This window comes from Panthera leo, chromosome C1 (assembly GCF_018350215.1).
Source record: "Panthera leo isolate Ple1 chromosome C1, P.leo_Ple1_pat1.1, whole genome shotgun sequence".
In the NCBI taxonomy this organism is placed as follows: Eukaryota; Metazoa; Chordata; class Mammalia; order Carnivora; family Felidae; genus Panthera; species Panthera leo.
Genome location: NC_056686.1, coordinates 94,767,994 through 94,791,033, shown reverse-complemented (window position 1 = coordinate 94,791,033; position 23,040 = coordinate 94,767,994). Strand labels below are relative to the sequence as shown.

Sequence of the window (23,040 nt, the reverse complement as noted above, 5' to 3'; positions counted from 1 at the left end):
CTGCTAAAATTCAGTGGAAACCAAATAGTAACCTCAAAAATCAAGTCAGAATCCATAGTAAAGTTCTGATGAAGAGAAAAGAAGGGATAATAGAACAATGATAATATCTAATATTCCATGCTAAGTGGTTCATATGGACCATACCATGTGATTTTCATGGCCTAAGGTAGAGTTACCATTATATCATATTATAGCTAAAGAAAGTGAGGCTAAGAAAAGTATCTTAACCAAAGATCACACAGTAATTTGCATAGCTGGGATCAGAATTCAGGCAACATGATTCCAATGCCCACATTCTTAACCTCAACTCTATGCTGTCTTCCTAAATTGTTTACCAGATTTTATTTTCCATAGTAAAAACAAAACAAGAACAAAATTTTTAAAAAGGCAAAATTTCCAGATATGTGCTTCATCTCATTTTCTTTCCATGTCCAACTACTACAAAACTGATAAAAAGTAGTCAATGGCCAGAAGACTATACAAAATAGGGTGATGAAATGAAGCGTTGAGATAACATATCTTGTATGTACTCATTCTAATATCAGCTTCTATTTAATTTTAATTCAAAATTAAGCCTTGTTTCAGCAGGTTTCTTTGTTCACAGTGGCTAAATTCTTTTAAGAAAACCCATTCCAATGGGTCTGAAATGTGCTAGAATACCTGCCTCAGAGAAGGAGCACTTCAAATATTTGAAATACTGTTCGTTGACAGAAATGACCACCAGGAAATACTTATTATCACCCAGGTCCACCCACATTCCATCAGCATAACCAACTGATCCCACCTCCACTTTCCCTACTCCCGTTTTTACTTATGTATATATACATCAATGCAAGGTCTGGTACATACTGAGTCTGCATGTTTACAGAAATCAATATATTACAACAATCTCCTTGAAAATGCAATTCCGATCAAAGCTTTAAAATACTTCCAACTCTGAAAATTACTTTGAGTACAACATTTCTGCCCAGAAAATTCTAACTAGAAAGAAAACTAATCCTGCTAAATATTTGCTTAATAGTAGTATCTAACTCTATTTTAAAGTTAGGGCTGAATGAATTACAGCTTTTATCTTTCTTTTACCTAAAGAATATCGTACAAGGAGAAAATAACTCCCAAATCTTGCATTTGACAACAATATGTTGAAAGACAGCGACCAGAGGTCACAAACATGGAAACATTTAAGGATATTAAGAGTTGCCAAAGAAGCAACATTTAATAAAAAAATTAAAATTACAAAAATAAAATGCAGGGTTACAAGAACAGTCTTTAAATTGTCATAAAAGAAATATTTCCATGATATATGATAAAATTTCCAAACAACCACATACACAAAATACCACAAATAAATGGAAACAATAGCACAGTTAAGCAGTGCCTTTGTCATGAAACACCAGAAAATATGATTATAGAGGAATTTCTATGCAGAATTCTTGACAACAAGTATACCAGATATTTTCACTGAAAAACAGAATTCTCAATATAGAGCAAACTAAAAGACCAATAGGTTACCTACAACATTCATACACATTCACAATGATTAGAAATTTCTCAGTATCTAGACTGATCTTAATCCTTTGGTAGATATGAAACTATCAGAACAACAGCATATACAAATTGCAAAATCTGAAAAATGCTACATACAAGTAAATTACAAAATTACCAACTCTTAACAATTGTGTTTGAGTCTAATGCTTTCGGACTCACATAATTTTCAATGTTCTTCAAAAATGAATTATTATAATATTTTATTGATAAAAATTTACCAATTTAAATAACTTCATATTAGTTAAAAGATACCAATCAATAAGAACTATTAAAATTCTCTGAGTATAAAAAAAAACTTAGAGGCCTAGATCTGGACTAAGCTTGTTAACTGGGAAAAAGTATTTAGAGTCAAATCAAAAACCACTTGAGTACAGGAAAAACATTAAGTATTACTAAAGTCTTGAGGGTCAGGGTTCAAAGGCAGATACTACAATTAAACATATATGACTAAATTTCCTAGAGGCTAAAATCTTAACATTTAGATCTAGAGCCCTGTTTCTAACAATGCCTTTTACTGGCTAGACGTAAATAACTGATTTATTTGCCTAAATCAATCTAAGGCATACTAAGCCCAGCAAACATCAAACTTAACTCAGTATCTGGATTAATACCGGGAAAAAAAAACAGTATTACAGTGGTCCCTAATCTTACAAATATCCATTATGTTGATCTACTACGAATACATGGCAGTGATAAAAGAAAATAAGACCAGTTGACTAAATTTAGTAAGACAAAAATATTATAATGCCTTTGTGCAAAGTGTTAGTTTGATTAATTTATCAATTGTATGGCCTCTAGGTAACAACAATCATTGGAAAAAGCCAAACATTTTTCCAAAAGCCAATTCTATGTTGAGAAGTGGCTCTACTCTGAGGCATGCATTCATTTTTTATTCCTTTAGTCTGCATTTGCTGAAATGTATTTACAAATTGGGCACCAAGTTCGGGGTGCGGGGGGAGGGTGGGTGAAGGAAAGAAAAGGAAATCTGAAAGACAGATACATGCTGTCTCTCCAAATCAGAACAAAACCTCTCTAGCTCTAACTGGCAGGGCTCCCCTACTAAACAGCAGCAGTGCAGTGGACGCAAACACACTGGAGTGAAAAAGCCTGCCAAATTAATGTTATGAGAGCAAAGAGAAAGAGTAGAAAAAATTTGGTCATTTATTAAAGGTTCTGTCAAAACTAGGGTAATGAAGCATACAAAAGGAAACGGAGAGGTTTACTTTTACAAGAATATCTTGTTATCAGCACACAAAAGTGAAGCAAAAAGAACTGGGCAGTCCAAATACAATTCATGAAAAAGGCTCCTGATCATTAAGAATTATTAGTAAATGTCTAAATTAATTTCCTTTTTTTCAATACCTGGCCTGGTATAAATCGTTGTGTCTGTAATCCGAGGAAAATCCCACAGCACAGGTTTCCCACCGTACTAAAATAAAATCTCAGACACGTCGATCCCTTCATCATCTCCCAACCTATCAGCTCCTCTCCTTCTCTCCTAAATCTAGATTCCAAGAGCGGTCATCAGTGTAGCTTAGTAGCTAAGCATAGACTTTGGAACCTAACTTCTGGGTCTGAAGTCCAGCTCTGTCACTTACCTGCTCTGTAATCGTAGGCAATGTCTTAACCTCTCTGTGCCTCAGTTTCATCATTAGGATAACAGTGCCTACTTCAGAGGGTTACTCTGAGTAAATAAGTTAGTATCCCTAGTGCATATGTATAAATGTGCCTAGCACAGAGTATGGGCTCTATATGTGTCCGCTCTTCATCATAATTATACCCTTTTGAGTTAGTCTTTGACCAGCTACCTCTATTCTGTGTATTCCTGTGTTTCCCCCCAAATCAGCCAATGTAACATCAACCATGAATGAATCTTAAAATCTTTCTTCATTGCAGGAGACAACACCATTATGTAACTGACATCACTACGACACATTCCTGGTCTGAAATCTCACCTGGACCTTCAGTATTGCACATCAATCCTCTTACCAATCATTGTTATACTTCCTCCCTCATTCCCTCCCCCCCTTACTAGTATCAAGTCCAGTCACTATCATCTTTTTTCCTCAAGTCCCACTCAGAAGATAAAGTCCCTCCTCACATTTAAAGGTCAATCCCTCTACCTGCTCTCTACTAATCCCTCTGCAATCTTCTGTCACGCAAGCTAGAAACATGCATGCCCATGTACAATCTGTTCCCCAAATATGATCCATAGCTAAGTCCTGTGGATTTTACCTCCTAAATATTTCTTAAAATTGTTTACCCTTTTCATGCCTATTACTTGTTAATCAAAGCACTCATCATCCCTTAACCAAGTATTTCCATGAGCAATCAGAGATTAAGGAGAATCAAAAAACTGCAACATCAGAAGCTGAGGGAAGAGCAGTAATACTGACATTCTTTTTTAGCCTCCACCCAGCCTTACACCCCTTGAATCTATCCTCCAATGCAAGCCAGAACGATTTATTTAAAATGCAACCCTACTGTGGTTCCCCTGCCTAAAATCCTTGAACAGTATATACCACCCTCTCCCTATGAATTCTTAACCATTCAGGTTAAGAGACTAGCCCTTCTTCCCATCAACCATGGATGTACTTCAAAAGATAGGAGAAAAAAAACCTTCTTTTGTTTTTAAGACTAAATATAATTTTCTGAAGAATAGAAGAGGATCCAAAATTTGGTCCAAAAATTTCAATTCTCATGGAGTCTACGACTCCAAAAAGGTCCACTCTTCTAGAGGACTTAGGACCAAGCTCATTAACAGGGCCTGTAAAGTTCTCCATGATCTGGCCCTGGTCCATGTCAGCTTCACCAGCTGTCCCTCTATGTGGGCAGATATCAAGAATTGGTGAAGTAGACATCTGTTATTTTTGCATGTCTAGTATCCCTTCCTCCTTCTTTTGGTAACAGCATCCTGACTCTCTGTTGGGAAATAACCCATCTCCCTCACTGCAGTTTTGGTGGAACTGTCAATCAAGATGCCCCACCCTCCAGTGGGCAAAGGAGATCTCTTACCCCTCAAGGTAGGCCATTCAGGCAGATTTTCCTAAGAAGCTGAAATTTGAGGAGAGTGATATAAAGGCGGGAAATGGTTAAAGTAGATTCATTCTGACTGTGCTACGCTAAAGACGCTGTTTATTCCTGCTACCTAGGTCTCAAGCCCTGCACACTGACTGCCCTGGTGCTTCTTGAGGCTTCCTGAGGCCTGCATGCTTATTTTTTTCTTACATTCTATTATTCAACATCCTTCAAATACACGTATTTTTCTGCTTAAATTAACCATTTTAGCCATTTGTTCATCCTTTTACTGGAAAAATATTTATTGAATTACGTGACGGTTAGCTGTAGGTGTCACTTGGCTAGGATACAGTAGTATCCAGTTACACAAACAAACACAGAATCTAGGTGTTGCTGTGAAGGTATTACGTAAATGTGGTTAACATCTAACATCAATTGACGTTAAGTGAAGGAGATTATCAATAATGTAGGGAAGGCTCCATCCAATCAGTTGAAAGCCTTTAAGGGCAAAACTGAGGTTCCATGAAAAAGAAATTCTATCATGTGGCTGCCAGAGAGTTTCCAGCTGCCCTACCCTATAAATTTTGGACTTGTTAGGCCCCACAACAACATAAGCCAATTTCTTGAAATATATCTCCCACTACACACACACACACACACACACACACACACACACAATTATTTATGCATATGCATAAATAATTGTGTGTGTGTGTGTGTGTGTGTGTGTGTGTGTGTGTGTATCCTACTGGCCTGTTCTTTGGAGACCCCAAATACACACACCTACTGGTGCTAAGAACAAGACAAAGTCTGTTCCTGTTGCTTGCAACCAAAGAACCCTAAGTACTGTTATATACGTGACTAAGGACAGAGTTCACAAAGAGCTCCCTGTTTTATCCATGTGCTAATCGTTTAAGCTAGGAGTACAATTTTTAAATTCTAAACCTAATGGCAACAAAAATAATTTTCTAGATTCCTCCAAAGTACAGGGAATTAAAGAATGAAGGCATACTTAAGAAAGAAAGAGTGTCTAAAATAGGCAGAATGGGTGGGTTCCTTTACTCTAGTTCAGGAATCAGTATACTCTGACCTGTAGGCCAAATAGGGCTCACTGCCTATTTTTGTGTGGCCTATAAACTAAGAATGGTTTTTACAGTCTTAAACGTCTTTCTTTTAAATCAAAAGAAAATTAGTATTTCATGACGTGAAAATTGTATGAAATGTAAACTTCAATGTCCATAAATAAAGTGGACACAGTCATGCTCATTTGTTTACATATAGTCTATGGCTGCTTCTGCCCTACTGTATTGCAACAGAGACCGTATGTCCCTAAAAACCTAAAATATTTCTTATCTGGCCCTTAACAGAAAAAAGTTTGCTGACCCCTGCTCCAGTAAAGAAATTCAAAGAAAGTATGAATTTGGCAAATGGGCAAGAAAAGGGTAAAACTGTTAGAAAAGAAGATACAAGAAAAAGAATATATTAATTGTACTACTATTTATTGAGTATTTACCATATACAAAACACTGGGTTTGTTTTGTTATGTTTGAGAGAGACAGCACATGTGTGTGCAAGTTGGGGAGAGGAGCACAGGGAAAGAGGGGGGGGGGAGGGAGGGAGGGAGGGAGGGGGGGGAGAGAGAGAGGGGGGAGAGAGAGAGAGAGAGAGAGAGAGAGAATATCTTACGCAGGCTCCTTGCTCTGCAGAGTCAGATGCAGGGCTTGATCCCATGAGCCTAGGATCATGATCTGAGCCAAGATCAAGAGTCGGATGCTCAACCAACTAGGCCACCCAGGTGCTCCTACAAAATACTGTTTTGAGCACTTTACATATTAATATTTCTAATCTTCGCAACATTCCTATGAGGTAGAGACTATTATCCCCATTTTATAGATGAGTCAGAGGCTAAAACAAACTTGCCCAAGCTCAACAGATATAAATTACAGAACTGGGATTGCAACACAGACAGTGTGGCTCTAGCACCTGTGAGGTTAACCAACAACACCATACTGCTTTACCACTGACCTTCTGGTCTATCTCATTCTGCACTGCATTAATTTAATGAGGTGATTTTCCTTAGAATTGAAATATTACAAACTCTGTAGATGAATCAATACTAGAATAAATGAAGAAGTTTGTGGCAGTACATTCCTTTGAGAACATGAGGGATTTCCACGACCTATGCCTATCACCCTTCTTAAAGATAGGAAAGTGAGGAAGACACCCGTTGGACTCAATCATCACTTTCCCCTATCCCATGCTTGAACTCAAAAGTTTAGGCAGGTTTCCATACTCAGGCTAAGATAAAGCACATTCTCTTCTCACATATCTTGCCTCATCACGACCAGTTAATTAAGAATCTCTGGATGGTGGAGCTGCCTGGGTGGCTTAGTAGGTAAAGCGTCCAACTCTTGGTTTCAGCTCAGGTCATGAGCTCATGATTTGGGAGATCAAGCCCCACGGTGGGCTCTGCACTAACAGTGCAGCACCTGCCTGGGATTCTTGCTCTCTCCTCTTTCTCTCTGCCCCTTCCCCACTGGGGAGCACTTGTGCACACACACTCTTTCTCTCAAAATAAATAAATAAACTTAAAAAAATAATAAATAAAAGAATTTCTGGATGGTGGAGCCAGGATGTGGTTATTTCTCAAAGCTCCTCAGTTAATTCTAACATATGGCCAAGCCAGAATGGAGACCCACACATCAGTATACTTCTCTCCTTTCAAGAAGAGCAGTGATGAAAAAGAATCCAGGTAAGGGGAAGGGCAAGGCTAGAGATGGGAACTTGACAAAACCTGTCTTTGAAGAATGGAATTTTTATTTAGTGCTACAGTATGCTAGTAAAGAACATTTCTAGTCTTCTTGCCTCACCATCTGAAAACTTTATTAAAAAAAAAAAGCAGGTATGAAAACAAAAATATTTGTATATATGCATATACATATGTTTACACAAAAAAATTTCAGTAAGCGTACACAGCAAACTGTTAACTATTATTTTTTGCCTTATCTGTACTTTTTTCTTGATCTGTACTTTATATGTTACCTGTTATTTCTTCTCATAATGCATGACTTGTTTAGTTCAAAATAATGAGCTTTTTAAAAACAGTGTGACTAAAAAGATCTTCAAAGATTACTTTAATTATACTTTGAATAGAAAAATAATTATATAAAAAACTAGTAAAAATTACTTGGTGCTTTTTACTGAAAAGCAGTTTACTTTTTGTCAGCACACAAAACATAAAATCTCCCTACTTCTCTGTGCAGTGGAGATCTATATTCTAACAAACATATTAATAAATCTTTCCCACCAAATGGCTATTACTAATTAAAGTCTTACTAATACTAATTTATAACAATACTGAATGTGAGAAGAAAATATTTTAAATAAGAATAAAATGGAAATATTTTGAAGTTTTACTAACACAAATGTCTATCATACAGGCTAATTTTTACAATATTTATAGTAGTCTCAATTTAGTTAAAATAGCCTCCTTATATGGATTACACATTTAAATGAATTTTAAGTTTTTCATATGGCTTCCAGCTTCAGAAAACAAAGAAGTAGGCAATGGGGGTGGTAAAGCAGTACCCGAGCAATCAAAGGGCTTGGCCAAAGGTCTAAAGCCATAATGAGTTAATGCTCAAACGTGTTGTCATTTGTTTGCTGTTGTGATACTTCGGTAAAGGACCCAGCTTCGTGTATATTCATAAAGCATAGAATAAAATAGAATCACCAAAGAATAGAATCTCCAACCTGGTTAAATGGTAAGTCTCAAGAGACAAAATCACATCAGCAATGCTAATTTTTTAAAACATAGCAGGCAAAAAGAAAGACCATCACCATGAGGGAAAACAGATGGGTTTTTCAATCCGCTGGAGAAAAGAACCGTGACCCAAAGCAAGGTAAACCTCTGCAACGGACTGGGGCTAGCTGTAGACAAGTCAACGTGGAGAGGCTACTCATAGAAAATAGCCCTGTATGAACTGCCTAGGTAGAGTTAGCATTTATTACATTTATTATGATTAGCCTTCATCCTAGTGGCGAGTGTAGTACCCACAGGAGGGATTTTTCATTACAAAGGTAAACTAACTCTCTCAGAACACTAAGAGCATTTGGAAGTCTCACTCAAGAGTGTGTCTTAAAAAAGAAAATTAGCTCATATAATTATAGTCGGGTCAGGACCAACATTTAAAGATTTTAGTGATGGTGTCAGCAATTCAATTTAAATTTAAAGGTGAAAGTACCTGAGAAAAATTAGCCCTTTTTGTAAAAAAACAAAAAACATTTCTACTTTGAAAACCAAAGCATAATTTTTTTTGCAATGTTAAACGGCTTCTCATAAAGAAACTTACCTGAATCCAGCAAAAACACTAATTAGATTAAGATTCTATAAAAATCGGGTGTTGGTTCACAAGTGTTACCTAATATAATAACTATTCTGATATATTTTTAACTTTATGAGACTCCAACCCTCAGAAAAAATGTATGAATAACTCTAAAGATGATATATAATGGAACTCTATAAAAATAAGCAGGAATAGCATAGTGAGAGATATCTAAAATACGTACCAGAAATGTAAAAAGAGAAAGAATGTATCTCCTATATATAACTATATACCTAGTTACCAAGTTTAAAAGGAAGGAAAGTTGGATTGCAAACAAGAATATGCCCGAGATACTTCAATCAATAAACCAAAGATTAAAAGGCATATTTGACAGAAATGTTGTTCCAAATATTCCAGAAAGCTCACAGCTCAACAGCTTTTTTTCTTTACTTTGCAATTCAGAGGTGCTTTTAGAGTTCTAAATCACTGCTAGGCACTAAAAGTTCTCAAGCCCTAAAACTGTAAATCTTCAGAAATCTATAATTTTCTAGTCTAGTTAAAATACATATGCTTGGCTTTTAAAAAACAATAAAACAAAAAAGCTAGCCAAACTGTAACTTATAATCTGAAAAATATACAGACACATGTGCCTACTTAATGGAACATTTTACATTTCCAGGTATAAAAGCACAACACTACAAAGTTACAGTAACTAAAATCTAGTAGCAACATCAGAGTAGGCAAATAAAGCAAGCCTAAAAACTAAAAAAAGAAAAAAGAAAAAGAAACTCAAGCATGTATTTTATTTCCAATTCTTAAATGATCCAGCAATTCTAACACAAATGGGAATTTTTGATACAGAAAAACACAAGCAAACAAAGGTGTATGCAAACAACAAAACCAAAAAACCAGGAAACAAAAGGTTTTCAATAGAAGAATGGATAAATTACTAGACATCATTACTGGTGGTTGTCCTTGGGGAAAGGGGATTTTCACCCTCTAAACTATACCTACCAAAAATATTTAAATGTACAGAATAAAATAATTCTACTTCTTGGAATTTATCCTAAGGAAACAATTAAGACTGCATGGAACAATTCAACTGCAATGATATTCAGACCAGTACTTACAATAAAAAAACTAAAAAGTATACGAAATCATTTAAATGACGGCAAATTCATATAACAGAATACTATGCACTGATATTATTTATTCTTAGATATTATTAAAATATACTCATTTTTCACAAAAATTCACAATATATTTTTATTTTTTTCACATTTATTTATTTTTGAAAGAGAGACAGAGCATGAGCAGGGGAGGGGAAGAGAGGGAGAGTCACAGAATCTGAAGCAGGCCCTAGGCTCTGAGCTGTTGGCACAGAGCCCAATGCAGGGCTCGAACTCACAAACCACAATATCATGACCTGAGCCAAAGTCGGACGCTTAACCGACTGAGCCAACCAGGCACCCCCACAATATATTTTTAAAAGGAAAATGAAACATTATGCTTCTGATCTCCTTTAAGTTTATTTATTTATTCATTCTGAGAGAGACACAGACAGAGAGCCCGCAGGGGGACAGAGAATCCCAAGCAGGCTCGGCACTGTTAGCCCAGAGCCCAATGTGGGCCTCAAACCCATGAACCCTGAGATCATGGCCTGAGCCAAAACCAAGAGTCGGACACTTAGCTGACTCAGACACCCGGGCACCCGTGATCTCATTTTTTAAAAGAAAAAAATACATATGCATTAAAAACCACTGGTAAAGATATATACCAAATACTAATAGGCTGAGAAGTAAAATTAAGGGTTTTTTTTTTTTTTTTTAGCTTATTTCATGCACTCTCAAAAGGGGCATTATCGCCCCCAAGGGGATGAAAATTGGCTATTGAGGGCAAAAGAAAAAAAAGGAAAGAAAAGGAACATTTTCTGCTTATAAAACACAAATTAATATATAATACATAAACAGAGAGGTATTAAAATTTTATAAGGGGGTACAATTAGAAAAATAATATCTAAAAAGACTGGGGCAGGACGAGCAATAATGATAAAAAGGCTGAGAAACACTGCCTCATTGGTACTCTCAATTTTTCTACAATGAACTCGATTATTACTTGCGTTTGAATGGTAATATATGTACAGTTAACTAATTAAAAAGACATATACGATGGAAGTTAAGACAGCATTAATTTTCATTATTGAATATAAAATTTATTCCTATACTGTCTTTAAAATAGAATACAGAGTTTTTAAAATATAATACTAAAATGAAAATATAAAGAAATTGATAAAGTACTGCATCAGAACATCTGGATTCACCTGAAGAAGTAAACTACAGATTCCTTGGCCTTACTGCAGACCAATCAAGATTTCTATGAATGAGGCGAGTGGCTTTTATTAAATGAGGCATATTTATATCATCATCCCACTCCATGGAAATATGAAATGCAGATAGATTTTAATTTAAGTCTAAGAGATTTTTAAATTATGTACTAAAGTGATAAAATTAAACTAAGAGCCTAGAAATCTAGGAATCCCTGCTAAACTCCTCCCTTTCCTTTAAGGAACTTGATTCAAATTTCTTCATGAACTCTCAAACACACCCTATTATTCACTATCTCTACTGGGTACAAGGCACTGTGAAGAATATAAAACAAAAAAGGAATATTGATAAATTTTGCCCCTATTTTAGGGGCAAATAAACTCACTTAGGCCAACATAACCATTGGCTTTCTCAAGGCACCATTAGTCACAAAGAAACACAGGTTTTCTTTGCTCTTATGATGCAAATTAAACAAGGAACAAAAGTCACTGTTGGATAATAATAACTAAGATGCAGTCAGTCACACTCAGTTCTCTAGTTAGTATACTTAACTTGGCACATCGGCCTTCAAATACGCAGGATTCCAAATTCTGCCTACACCAAATTCAAAATCTCCCTTGTTAAATCCTCCAGGTTTAAAATGTTAAACCACAATGCCAAGATTTATTGCATACATAAAAAATGAAACTACCTTGGTGCATAGCTAAAAGTCCTATTTAACTGACTGAGAATATACCTGGATTAGTCAAAGTAGTGCATACAAAGTGTAAGATATCGCTCCAGTCCCCAGCAATCTTCTCCAATTTTTTATAGCCACCAAAGCCAACTTTCGGTGGTCTTAATACTAACAGTGTCAGCAATAATAATTAAGTGCTTTTTGTATGCCACACACACTCATTTAATCTTCAGACATGTCTGAGAAATAGGTATTGTTCTTTTTCCATTTTACAGATGAAAAAAAAAAAAAAACCAACAACGAGAAATAAGGAGGTGAAGTTGCAGCTGGCAGATGCGATCTGTGATCTGCAAACCTTCACTGAGTGTTTTTGCCTGCTGACCACAAATATGTTACTACCAAATGACCAAATATTCAAAGTGAGATTTGGTGTTATCATCTCTCTATATAAATAAATTTAAAACTTGTAATTAAATAATTATCCATAAAACATCATATAAATGTATGTGACTGAGGCAAACCTGAGTGAGAAGAATTGAACAAAAATTGTCCAAGTTATCATATCAATAGTACAATACTCTTCCCATTTCTCTTGCTCCTTAAACCCCAAAAAAGGCAACTTAATTTTGCTTGGTTTTAAAGTACAAATTTTAGGGGTGCGTGGGTGGCTCAGCTGGCTGAGTGTCCGACTTCAGCTCAGGTCATGATCTCATGGTTTGAAAGTTTGAGCCCTGCATCAGGCTCTGTGCTGACAGCTCAGAGCCTGGAGCCAGCTTCAGATTGTGTCACCCTCTCTCTCTGCCCCTCCCCTGTTTGTGCTCTTTCTCTCTCTCAAAAATAAACATTTAAAAAAATTTTTTTAGGGGCGCCTGGGTGGCTCAGTCGGTTAAGCGTCTGACTTCGGCTCAGGTCACGATCTCACAGTCTGTGAGTTCGAGCCCCACGTCAGGCTCTGGGCTGATGGCTCAGAGCCTGGAGCCTGCTTCCGATTCTGTGTCTCCCTCTCTCTCTGTCCCTCCCCCATTCATGCTCTGTCTCTCTCTGTCTCAAAAATAAATAAAAACATTAAAAAAATTAAAAAAAATTTTTTTTAAATAATGAAATACAGATTTTATCATTACAGCCTTTAATTCATTTTATCCCGTAAGAATTTTCATCTTTAAGTTTTACTAAGTTTCATTTCATATTCTATAACGAATTCATTTTAGAACTTTCATTTTCCTTTCTCTTAATTTTTTTTAATGTTTACTTATTTTTGAGAAAGAGCGGGAGGGGCAGAGAGAGAAGGAGACAGAGGCTATGAAGCAGCTCTGCACCAGGAGTGGAGAGCCAGATGTAGGGCTTGAACTCATGAACCGTGAGATCATGACCTGAGCCGAAGTCAGATGCTTAACCAACTGAGCCACCCAGGTGCCCCTATTACTTTCATTTTCTTATTATAAAATATATGTATAAAAATTCAGAAAATAAAAGGTATAAAGAAAAAAATAAAACCACCTATAATCCCAACTTCAAGATAACTTCAGTCTTTTTGGTATTTCCTTTATGCCTATATATGAATAGGTATTTTGTAAAATTTAGAACTGAAATTATACTATATAAACACTGGTAGTCTGTTTATTTCTCTCCTAACAATAGAGAATTTTTTAAAAATCGTGCAAATACAATTCTGATTGATTTTCTACAAAACACTTTGGCTTATTGGACTTTTTACATAAAGTGTTCTCTCTCTTGCAAGTATTGGAATGTTTTTAAAAACTCGTTAAATTTTACTGATTAAATAAGCATTTTCTTTGGACTACTAAAAAACGGCACACATCCATCTTCAGCACATCAATATATCGAAGACATGGTTATGGAAGTGTTATGGTTGCAAAAGATCAAAACCGTGACAATTCACTCTAGACACAAGCTCAGCCCAGTACACTGGAACCCAAGAAAGCCAGCTGAGAACACCACAAAGCGAGGATTCTTTATATCCAGTGTTGAAGGCCTAGTGCTTACATATGCATGCAAGCAGATGGTACTGAGTGGTGACACAATCTCAAGCTCGTCCCATTGATGACAGTAGTCCAAGTCTAAAACAAAATGGGAATAACAGAATGACTACATCATCTAAACCACTCTACTCATGGTTTCAACTGCAGATTTTGGTTGGTTCTTGAATTATAATACTGTCCTATTACAATGTGAAAACTATGACACTGGAGTACTATGAGAAGTCACTGAATATTTATTTAAAGTTCAAAGGAATGTTTTACAATGAAGTTTGTCCTAAGTGTGAAACTATTCAAAAGACACAAAAACTTTTTAAAAAGAGTATACTATTCAACCAATTTGAGTTACTCAAATTCCAGACTTACCATTTGGATGTAAAAGAAACACCACCCAAGTAACCTACTACCTGAAAATCTAAACAAACAAAGGTGAGTCTGAGACGTAAGATTCACCTTCTAAACTCACTTGCCCGTGGTTTTTCTTAAATTAATCTGATATTCTTAAATAATTAAATTAATCAAAGTCACCTGCAATTTTTAGATATACACATCTACAGGGCAAACTGACACTTCTACTTTATATGCAAAACAATGTCCGGAAGCATGAAAATTTCATACCAGGGGTTATGTCATTACTAAACTGATTCTACAATTAGAATGGAAGAGTGGAATGTACAGGAAAGCAGTCTAAAAGTTGTCATGCAGAAATATAGCAAAAAACCCAAAATAACAAGAAGAACACTTCAAGGATACCAAGAACCAAAATGTCATATAAAGTTTTATTTTTTACAGACCAGTCGTCTTACAACCTTAGTATCGGACAACTGGAAACAGTTTAAAACAGTATTTTAAAATACGTTCCTGCTTCACAAAAACAACCCTGTTCATTCTATCTACATTTATTGTACTGTACTTCCAACTCAAATCAACATGACAGATCCCACACTCCATGAAATAATGTTACTGCCACACGTGGTAAGGTTCATCATATCCTCTCTGAAGGTCCCTATAGGCCACCATCTCTAAACTAAGTGTTCTTTTTACTCATTCAACATTAATTTATCTCCTCACAGCTCACATTTCATCAATTTTGGTTCTGTTTCGGGGAAAATAAATTTCTTTTCTAATCATAGCAACTTCCATGTGTTATTTATTCTCCTATGGTTAATCCTGTATCATAATCCATTCTCTTTTGTAATCTTCATCTAAAATAGTTTCACTCTCTAGATGACCTGCATCTGTTTTCATCTCTTAGGCATCCATTCCTATTAGGTAGTCATTTGAAAAAACTCTAAGCTTAAATTTATTAAGACATTAATTCATTTAAAGGATTAGAAGCTTTATAAATACACAGTTTAGAGATCTCATACTATCGTTCTGCCTAACATCAGTTGGAATAATGGAATATAGTTTTCAGAAAACTATAGTAAATTTTTAAAGTTAAAAAAAAATAAGAGACATAGAACCAAAAGATGGTATCTTGAATATGAATACAAAAGATGATATCCTGAATGTTTTAAAAACTAAAAACATTATAGACTACTCAGTTAAAATCAAAGTGGAAATTATACTTTCCCAAGTTTTTAGTCTTTATTTCCCTCCTCAGGATTTTTACTGTGTGATTTATTTTAAGTAACTTAAACTTCGGGGGGAGGGGGGGTGAGGGGAGATTTACAGAGGAAAAAAGGTTAAACCAATTATTTCTGAGGAATTTTCTAGACTCATTTGGAAGAAAAATGATGTGTTACACTAAAGAAAGGATTATAAGAATATAGGGATTCACCTACTTGTTCATTTATTCATGTTTGGATATAAGTAAACTATAAATATTTATTGATCACTTGTGTGCTTTGTAACTGTGGTAGTCTCTTCTGGAAGTTTGCTGTCAGTATGATCCTTTATAATTAGAGTTTGTTAATTGTCGTAAGTTATATAATTACTTTGAGTTTTATCATCTGTAAAAAGTGAACAATATTTCGCAGATTTGCTGTGCAGATTACGTGAGATACAGTAATTTTACCTTCAAAAAAACATTACTTCCCTTCTCCCTGTAGATCCCTCTAGAGATTAGGACACTGATCAGTGGTTCTCAACCTTACTCTGAAAAATCTCTTCTTTTGTCCACAGATTCCACATCTTTAGATTTTTGGTAGATTTTTGTCTACCAACTGCACTGACATTTAATTAACCAGATAGGTAACAGCTAATCAGAAGTCTCAAACTGCCAAAGGCATAAATACTAATGAAACTCAATGTTAGGTTCTTGAGGTGCAAGCATGTTTTATTTCATTAACAGCTTACAAATCACAATATATGATAATGATTTATGATAATCAGTCACAAAGATTTGAGTCAATACAGTTATTGGTCAAAGCAAAGACATACAATATTTCACCTATTTAAATCTATTGAGAAAACATACATAATTTTCATAAGGCTTTTTACAATATGGGAATAATTTGTTCCTTTCTCTGCAGACCCCTAGGAAAAACGTAATTTATTTACCAGGTTAGTGATTTTCTATGTCTAAAGAAACTACTGGTTACCCTACGGATTTGTTTTAAGCCAGTATCATTAATAACACCACCTTCAAATTCAAAAGTTACATATATTTATCCATAAAGGTAAGTAGATAGTGATACCCTGTGTCTTCCCTGGTATTTATAAGAACAAAATCCAAACCCTTCACCAAAGCCTGATGTGGTTTGATTCTTGCCAACCCCATCCCATCCACCAGTCTCTTCTCAGCCTATCACTATGGACTTCTTAAACGTGACCTACTGGTTCCCACTTCAGGGCTTTTGTACCACGGGGGCCCTCTGCCTACTTCACTCTTCTTGCAAATCATCACATTTAGCTTTTATTCATTCAGGCCTCAGATTAAATGTTACCATCTCAGAGCTTTCCCTGCTATCACTCTACTATCACTCTAAACCCTCCTATCACTCTAGTATTTCACCGTTACAGCTTCCTCATGGCATTTGTGACCTCTGAAATTACCCTGTTCCCTTATTTGCTTATTATTTCTCTCTACCACCACCAAACCCCACCAATATCAAGAGTTCCATGAGAACATGTTTTATTCACTGCTCTATCTCTAGCTTCTAGAATACTACAAGGCACCCAATAATCATGCAGTTACTATTTGCTGGATCACTGGCCAAGCTGTTTAAGACTATTCTGGAGAAAGACTGATTTCTTAGTAAAGAACTTACATTTAGCATTCAAAATTACTGATTCAAAAGAAATTTAAAAAAATGGTTTTGACTACAGAGAATAAGAAAAATGTATACAACATTCTATTCAACAAGTGAGCTTTCTTTTATGTCTATCCTTTCAGACAGAAAATATTTCACACACTTCGTATGTCACCTCATGTAAAAAGTAAATGAATTTTGGGTGCCTGGGTGGCTCAGTCGGTTAAGTGTGCAACTCTTGATTTCAACTCAGGTCATGATCTCACGGTCTGTGACCTCAAGCCCTGCATCAGGCTCTGCACTGACAGCACAGAGCCTGCTTAGGCTTCTCTGTCTCCCTCTCTCTGCCCACCCCCCCAAATAAAAAACTTTAAAAAAAGTAAATGATTTTTTAATTTCAGTTTCATTCAAGTATAACTGACATAAAATTGTGAATTTTCTTATAAAAAAGTATGCCATTAGCTGCTAGCCACTCAACCTAATAACTTATTTTTCCTGCCAAGATGCCTGCAGGAAAGCTTCTAAGAATATAAAACATACAGACTGAGAAGGCCACAGTTGCCCTAACAGCGACAGTGCTGGAATGGCCCAAAACAGGGAAGATCCTGCTCTCAGCTATGGCTGGGAAGGAGAGAGGGGTAAGAGTGATCAGACCTAGGAGAATGAGTATAGTTCTGATTTCTGTTGAAAGATCTTGAAACCAATTCAAAAGAGACTCAATTGGAATCTTATAACTGTTTTGAATACCTGAGGTCTCTTTGGCAAATGAAATCTCATTTGATTGACAATACATGGGCTTTTGCAGTTACACATAAGAAAAACACAGTATTTGTAGTAAATAACACACACAATCTTTAATACTATGTGCTACATTTGCTTACTAATTTAAAAATATTTTTAAAAATACTTTTAAAAGGAAGAGTTTAATACAAATAACTAATGAAGAGTTTATTTCAGAGTTTAGAAAATATTTGAAAACTAAAAGAAACATTGAGAAAGGTGTAACAATTCAATTTTCTAAACAAGGTTTAGAAAATGTAAATACCTTAAAAGTTATCACAAGCCTCTATTTATTTTTTAAAAACTGGGGGTTGCTTCTTTTCTCAACTGGTGGTATTAAAAGAAGACAGGGAGCAGATAATCCACAGCCCATGTGAGTTTACTTACCAGTCACAAAGAAACATTAATATCAGTCTGTAGGCTAACTTTCTTGCTTATTATTCAGCCAAGTGGAAAGTACAATTTAGCACAGAACTAGAGCCAGGTACCACAATGACTAAGAATGACATTTGCAAATATTTTTTTTAATTGACAAATTAAGTAGGGAAGGAGAGAATATTAAAAGTATTATTCTCTCTGAAGATTCTATACTCAATTTCCTATTTTTCATTGCTCCGTATTTCACTGCCCACAGCATTCTAAGTGTTTAACGAGAAGTCTGCATTTCACTTTTCTTCACTTCTGCTCACACAACTGATGCTTCTAAAGTCCAGTTGCATTGACGCTGAAAGACCACATTCCGAATTTAACCTTACAATGAAGTATTTTAAGATAATACCTCCAGAAATATAATGTCTAAAAGTGAGGGGTCCTTTTTAACTAAGAACTCCAAATGCTAAATAAATAACATTTCTGCAGACTATCCATTGGTCGAAGAAAGCTTAAACATATGCTTTTCACACATGAAATAATAGGAATCTTTTACCCTTCAGTTAAAAAAAAAAGTAGTTGGGGCGCCTGGGTGGCTCAGACGGTTAAGCGTCCGACTTTGGCTCAGGTCATGATCTCATAGTCTGTGAGTTCGAGCCCCGCGTCAGGCTCTGTGCTGACAGCTCAGAGCCTGGAGCCTGCTTCGGATTCTGTGTCTCCCTCTCCCTCTTCCCCTCCCATGCTCATGCTCTGTCTCTGTCTCAAAAACAAATAAAAACATAAAAAAAAAAAAAAAAAAAGTAGCAACAACCAAAGCATACATAGTGAGTCCTATGTTCTCTAATTCTTCATAGTCTATCCATTAGGCTCAGACTGTTCCTTTTGAATTTCATCTCCAAACTGGGTGCACTTGAAGACCCAGAGACTTTCACAACAATGACTCCTAGCAACTCTCCTCAAATCCTTCCCTCTTGCTTTCGGTTAAACCCTCAGATATGCCTTACCTGTATTAAGCCATCCTCCTTGCCTTCAGTCCCTTTCTTCCTCAATTTATTCTGTACTCTGTAGCTAGATTCATCTTCCAAAAGATAAATGCGCTGATTGGGTCACTTTCCTCATATCAAAACATCTTGTGCTCCTGAATAAAGTCTATACTTCTCAACCTAGCATTCAATGACTTCCAAAGTCTAGCCCAATAAATCTCTCTAGAGCCTTATCGCCATATTTTCTAATTACACAAGCTTAGGCTTCTGTCAAATCAACCCCCTGTCCTCCAACTTGTCCTGAACTTTCTATCTTGGCTCATGCCATTCCTACCATAAAGAATGTCTACCACTCCCCTCCAGCTGCCACTGCTCATGACCTTCTTGCGTCTCTGCATTTATTCATGTAAACAGGGACACACAGATGATATCTCCTGCCCTACCCACCCCCCCCAATCGGGCAAAAAAAAATTAACAACAGCTAGCTTTTATTAAATGCTTACTTTGTGCCAAGCAGTTTTACATATTATTTCTAATGCTCTCAATAAACTTAAGAAGTAGGCATTATTATTCTGCTTGTAAAGATGAGAAAGCCAACGTTCAGAAACACCAAATCATATATTTAGGAAGTTATCTCAAATTAAATTTGAGTTAACTCAGTAAGTTGCCTCAAATCATATACTTAGTAAGTGGCAAAGCAAGGATTTGAACCCAGGCTGCCTAAGTCCAGAGCCATTGGTCTAAACACTAAGTTGCATTGCCTTTTTTTTTTTTTTTTTTGTCTGAACCATGTGACTATCTGAAATGATTTAATTTTACATGACATTTCCACTTACTGCTTCTTATACAATAAGCTTTCTCATGTTTGTCAGTTTAGCAAAGGGAGAACATGAAAATGCTACTTCTTTCCAATAAAAGAACAATGCTCAAATTGCAACTTCAAGGAATGTCTTTTCTTGAAAAAGAAAAGATTACTTTCACCTAAATATTTTCAAAGAAATTCATTCCAGGCAACTTTTTCAAAGATGATTGCAAATTACTATTCATACACTGTGATGGTTTTACAGATTATTAATAATAAGAGGATTTTGCGATTACCACCCAAGAATTGTAACAGATATCTATCAAATTGGCAAAGATTGTAAAAACTGACCTACTCAATGCCATTGAAGGTGCAGTGAGACACACACTCTTATACACAGGGTAACCACCCTCTGATCCAGTTATCCCACTTCTGGGAATCTATCCTAAAGGAAGAAGAAAAAAAAAACAGAGATGCAATCAAAGATAAATGTACAAAAATGTTTGCCCCAGTGTTATTTAAAATAGTAATATTATAAAGAATGAACCGAGAAGTCCCACACTAGGAGACCAATATCCTGTTCAGAGAAAAACGTAGGAACAAAACGATGTATATAAAAGTATAATTCCATGTTTTAAAAAATTAAAAAATGTGTACATGCAACGAAAGAACTAGAAAAATGTACATTAAAATGTTAGCAGTAATTATTTCTAGGTGATGGGTTATAAATGATTTTCCATTTCTTTACAATTATGTTCTTTTCAAAATTTGCCACGGTGGAACATGAATTACTGCAAACAGGAAAAAAAAAACGTTTAAGTGGCTATAATTACTGAAAATGATCCTGAACCTAACAAGGGCATATTACTTGGAAAAGAAATACTTCCTAGCGAAAAAAAAAAAAAAGTCAAACTGGTTTTGTTTCCAGCTTCTGTTATACTCACACTTACTTTTAAACTGTGTAAAGAATGTCATCCAAAATTCAGTAGTATTCACACAATTGCACTAGGCTCACTATCTAAAAGTCAGCCAATGCTTCAACAGAAAACACCACAGTTAAATGAACTGTTTTATTGTATGTCTACTGAGAATAATAAATGTCCAATTAATCCTAACTCAAAACATGCAAAATGGAAAAACCGAAAAACTATTCTGGTTTTGCAAATTAACTATGTATACTGTTGTTCCCTTATAAGCACATCACAATTAAGTCTGGAGGGGGGAGGAACTTGAAAATAAAGCTGGCAAACAACCAGCATTCACTAAAAATGCACAGTGATGCATTTTATCTACATGAACATTTCTGTCCTAGGGCATAGTTAACTTTAGTGGCAAAAGATGATTTTCATCGGTGTAGAAAAAAGATTAAGCTGTTCTATAAAAAAACAAAACAACAATAAATAAATAAACATTCTTGCATTAAACACAGAATTAAAACTGCCAACTGAACTGGGGGCAGGGAGGGGGACTTCGCTACAGTTTGGCATATATGCAGAGAGCGATTTGCCGCCCCCCCCCCCCCCCAAAAGGTCTTGGAGTAAAGTAAAATAGACAGTAAGGAAACAATTCTTATTTTACTTTACTGTATTTTAAACTGGGAAACTGGTTTTCTTGTAATAGTAAGCTGTCAGAAAATAACACCATGGGTGGGGGGGGGAATAATACCACAGAAATAGGTGTTGAGCTACTAAGAAAATTTTGAAAATATCACACTGATTTTACTTAGAAAAAGAGTATCATTCTATTTCCACTCTACCGTGAAAATACAACATTTATTTATAAAACATGTGTCAGGTCCTGGCAAACAAATTATTAGACTATAAATTCCTTATAGTAGAAACTACAGCATCACATCTCAGTTTCCATCAAAGAACTTAATATTGGGTCATGCAAACATCTGTTCAATGACTGAATCTGAAATCTATTAATAAAATCATGCAACATTTTTACATGCATTCAATGGAATGGAAAAGGTAGATCAAAAGACATCAATGATTTGGGCTAGACACTAAAACTACATAAAATCCAAAGATTAGTGTTAAATTTCAACTGCTAAAATAATTAAGTTATGGTTGCTTGCTTAATGTTCTATAATACAGCTAACCTGTCTAGAACAGAATGATCCTGTTTATAAATGCATTTTTAAATATCACTGAAAACACAGTGAATGAATTTACTCTTGAGATTACACATCTGAACAATTTGAAATGTTCAGTTTGCCATAGGAGATAATTTCCTACTACTAATTTAGAAACTTACAAGCTACATTTGGGATTTGCCCAAAGAAACAATTGCACCCAGTTCTTTGTGCCTCTCTTACTTTTACACTTTTGTGGTTAATAACTATAACAGTTCTATCCTGAGCAAAGTTATTTTATACAACCAGCATAAATGTACACTGCAAACAACCATGAATGTCACAGGTATATATACTTGTGAGTTCAAAGTAAGGTACTTCAAGTTTTAATTAATCCAACAGTACCTTTTACCAGTTACAAAGTGTAGCTTCGTATATTCCTATTCTTATGAAATATGGACTAACTTGAATAAATTCTGAAACCAAACACGGGATTACATATTTAATTCCAAATTCTGTTACCTTTACCACTCTACACTTTGAACCAATCTCTATCAATGGCAACTAAATAGGCTAGAAATAGAAAACTGAATATGTAAAGTAATTTTTTCCCAGACTTATCTGGAATTAGCCTAAAAAAATAAGTCATCAGTACCTTTAAAAAAAAGCCATTAACTTCTCTAATGATTGAAGTTAATTTCATAAAACATATTTAATCCACCATGTGCATAGCATATACTTCTGAAAATTGTATTAAAACGATTATTTTTAGACCACTTATAAAAGTACACTATTTCTTGTTTCAACTCCACCATAATCATCACGCACAATTTCCTTTTCTTGTTGGTACACACATTTACTTTCTACCTCTAAAGGCCTATTTTCAAGCGGAAACAACAGCATGGCATAGTTCTCTGTTAAACTGCTTTGCTGATCAGTACATC

The 23,040-nt window shown here is 35.5% G+C and overlaps 1 protein-coding gene across 3 annotated transcripts in view; it reads right to left on the bottom strand.

Moving 5' to 3' along the window:
* The window catches only part of RAP1A (RAP1A, member of RAS oncogene family), a 79,029-nt gene that overhangs the window by 51,033 nt on the left and 4,956 nt on the right, over positions 1-23,040 (bottom strand). Inside the window, exon 1 of one of the 3 annotated variants that reach the window (XM_042953417.1) lies at positions 20,371-20,477. The exons of 1 other annotated variant lie outside the window; for it this stretch is intronic. In XM_042953417.1, the coding sequence (XP_042809351.1) occupies positions 20,371-20,384 (14 nt within the window). In that variant the 5' untranslated portion in view covers positions 20,385-20,477. Of the gene's footprint in view, positions 1-13,895; positions 13,919-20,370; positions 20,478-23,040 lie in introns of those variants that run through there. One more of the 3 variants, XM_042953418.1, reaches the window with a different exon arrangement.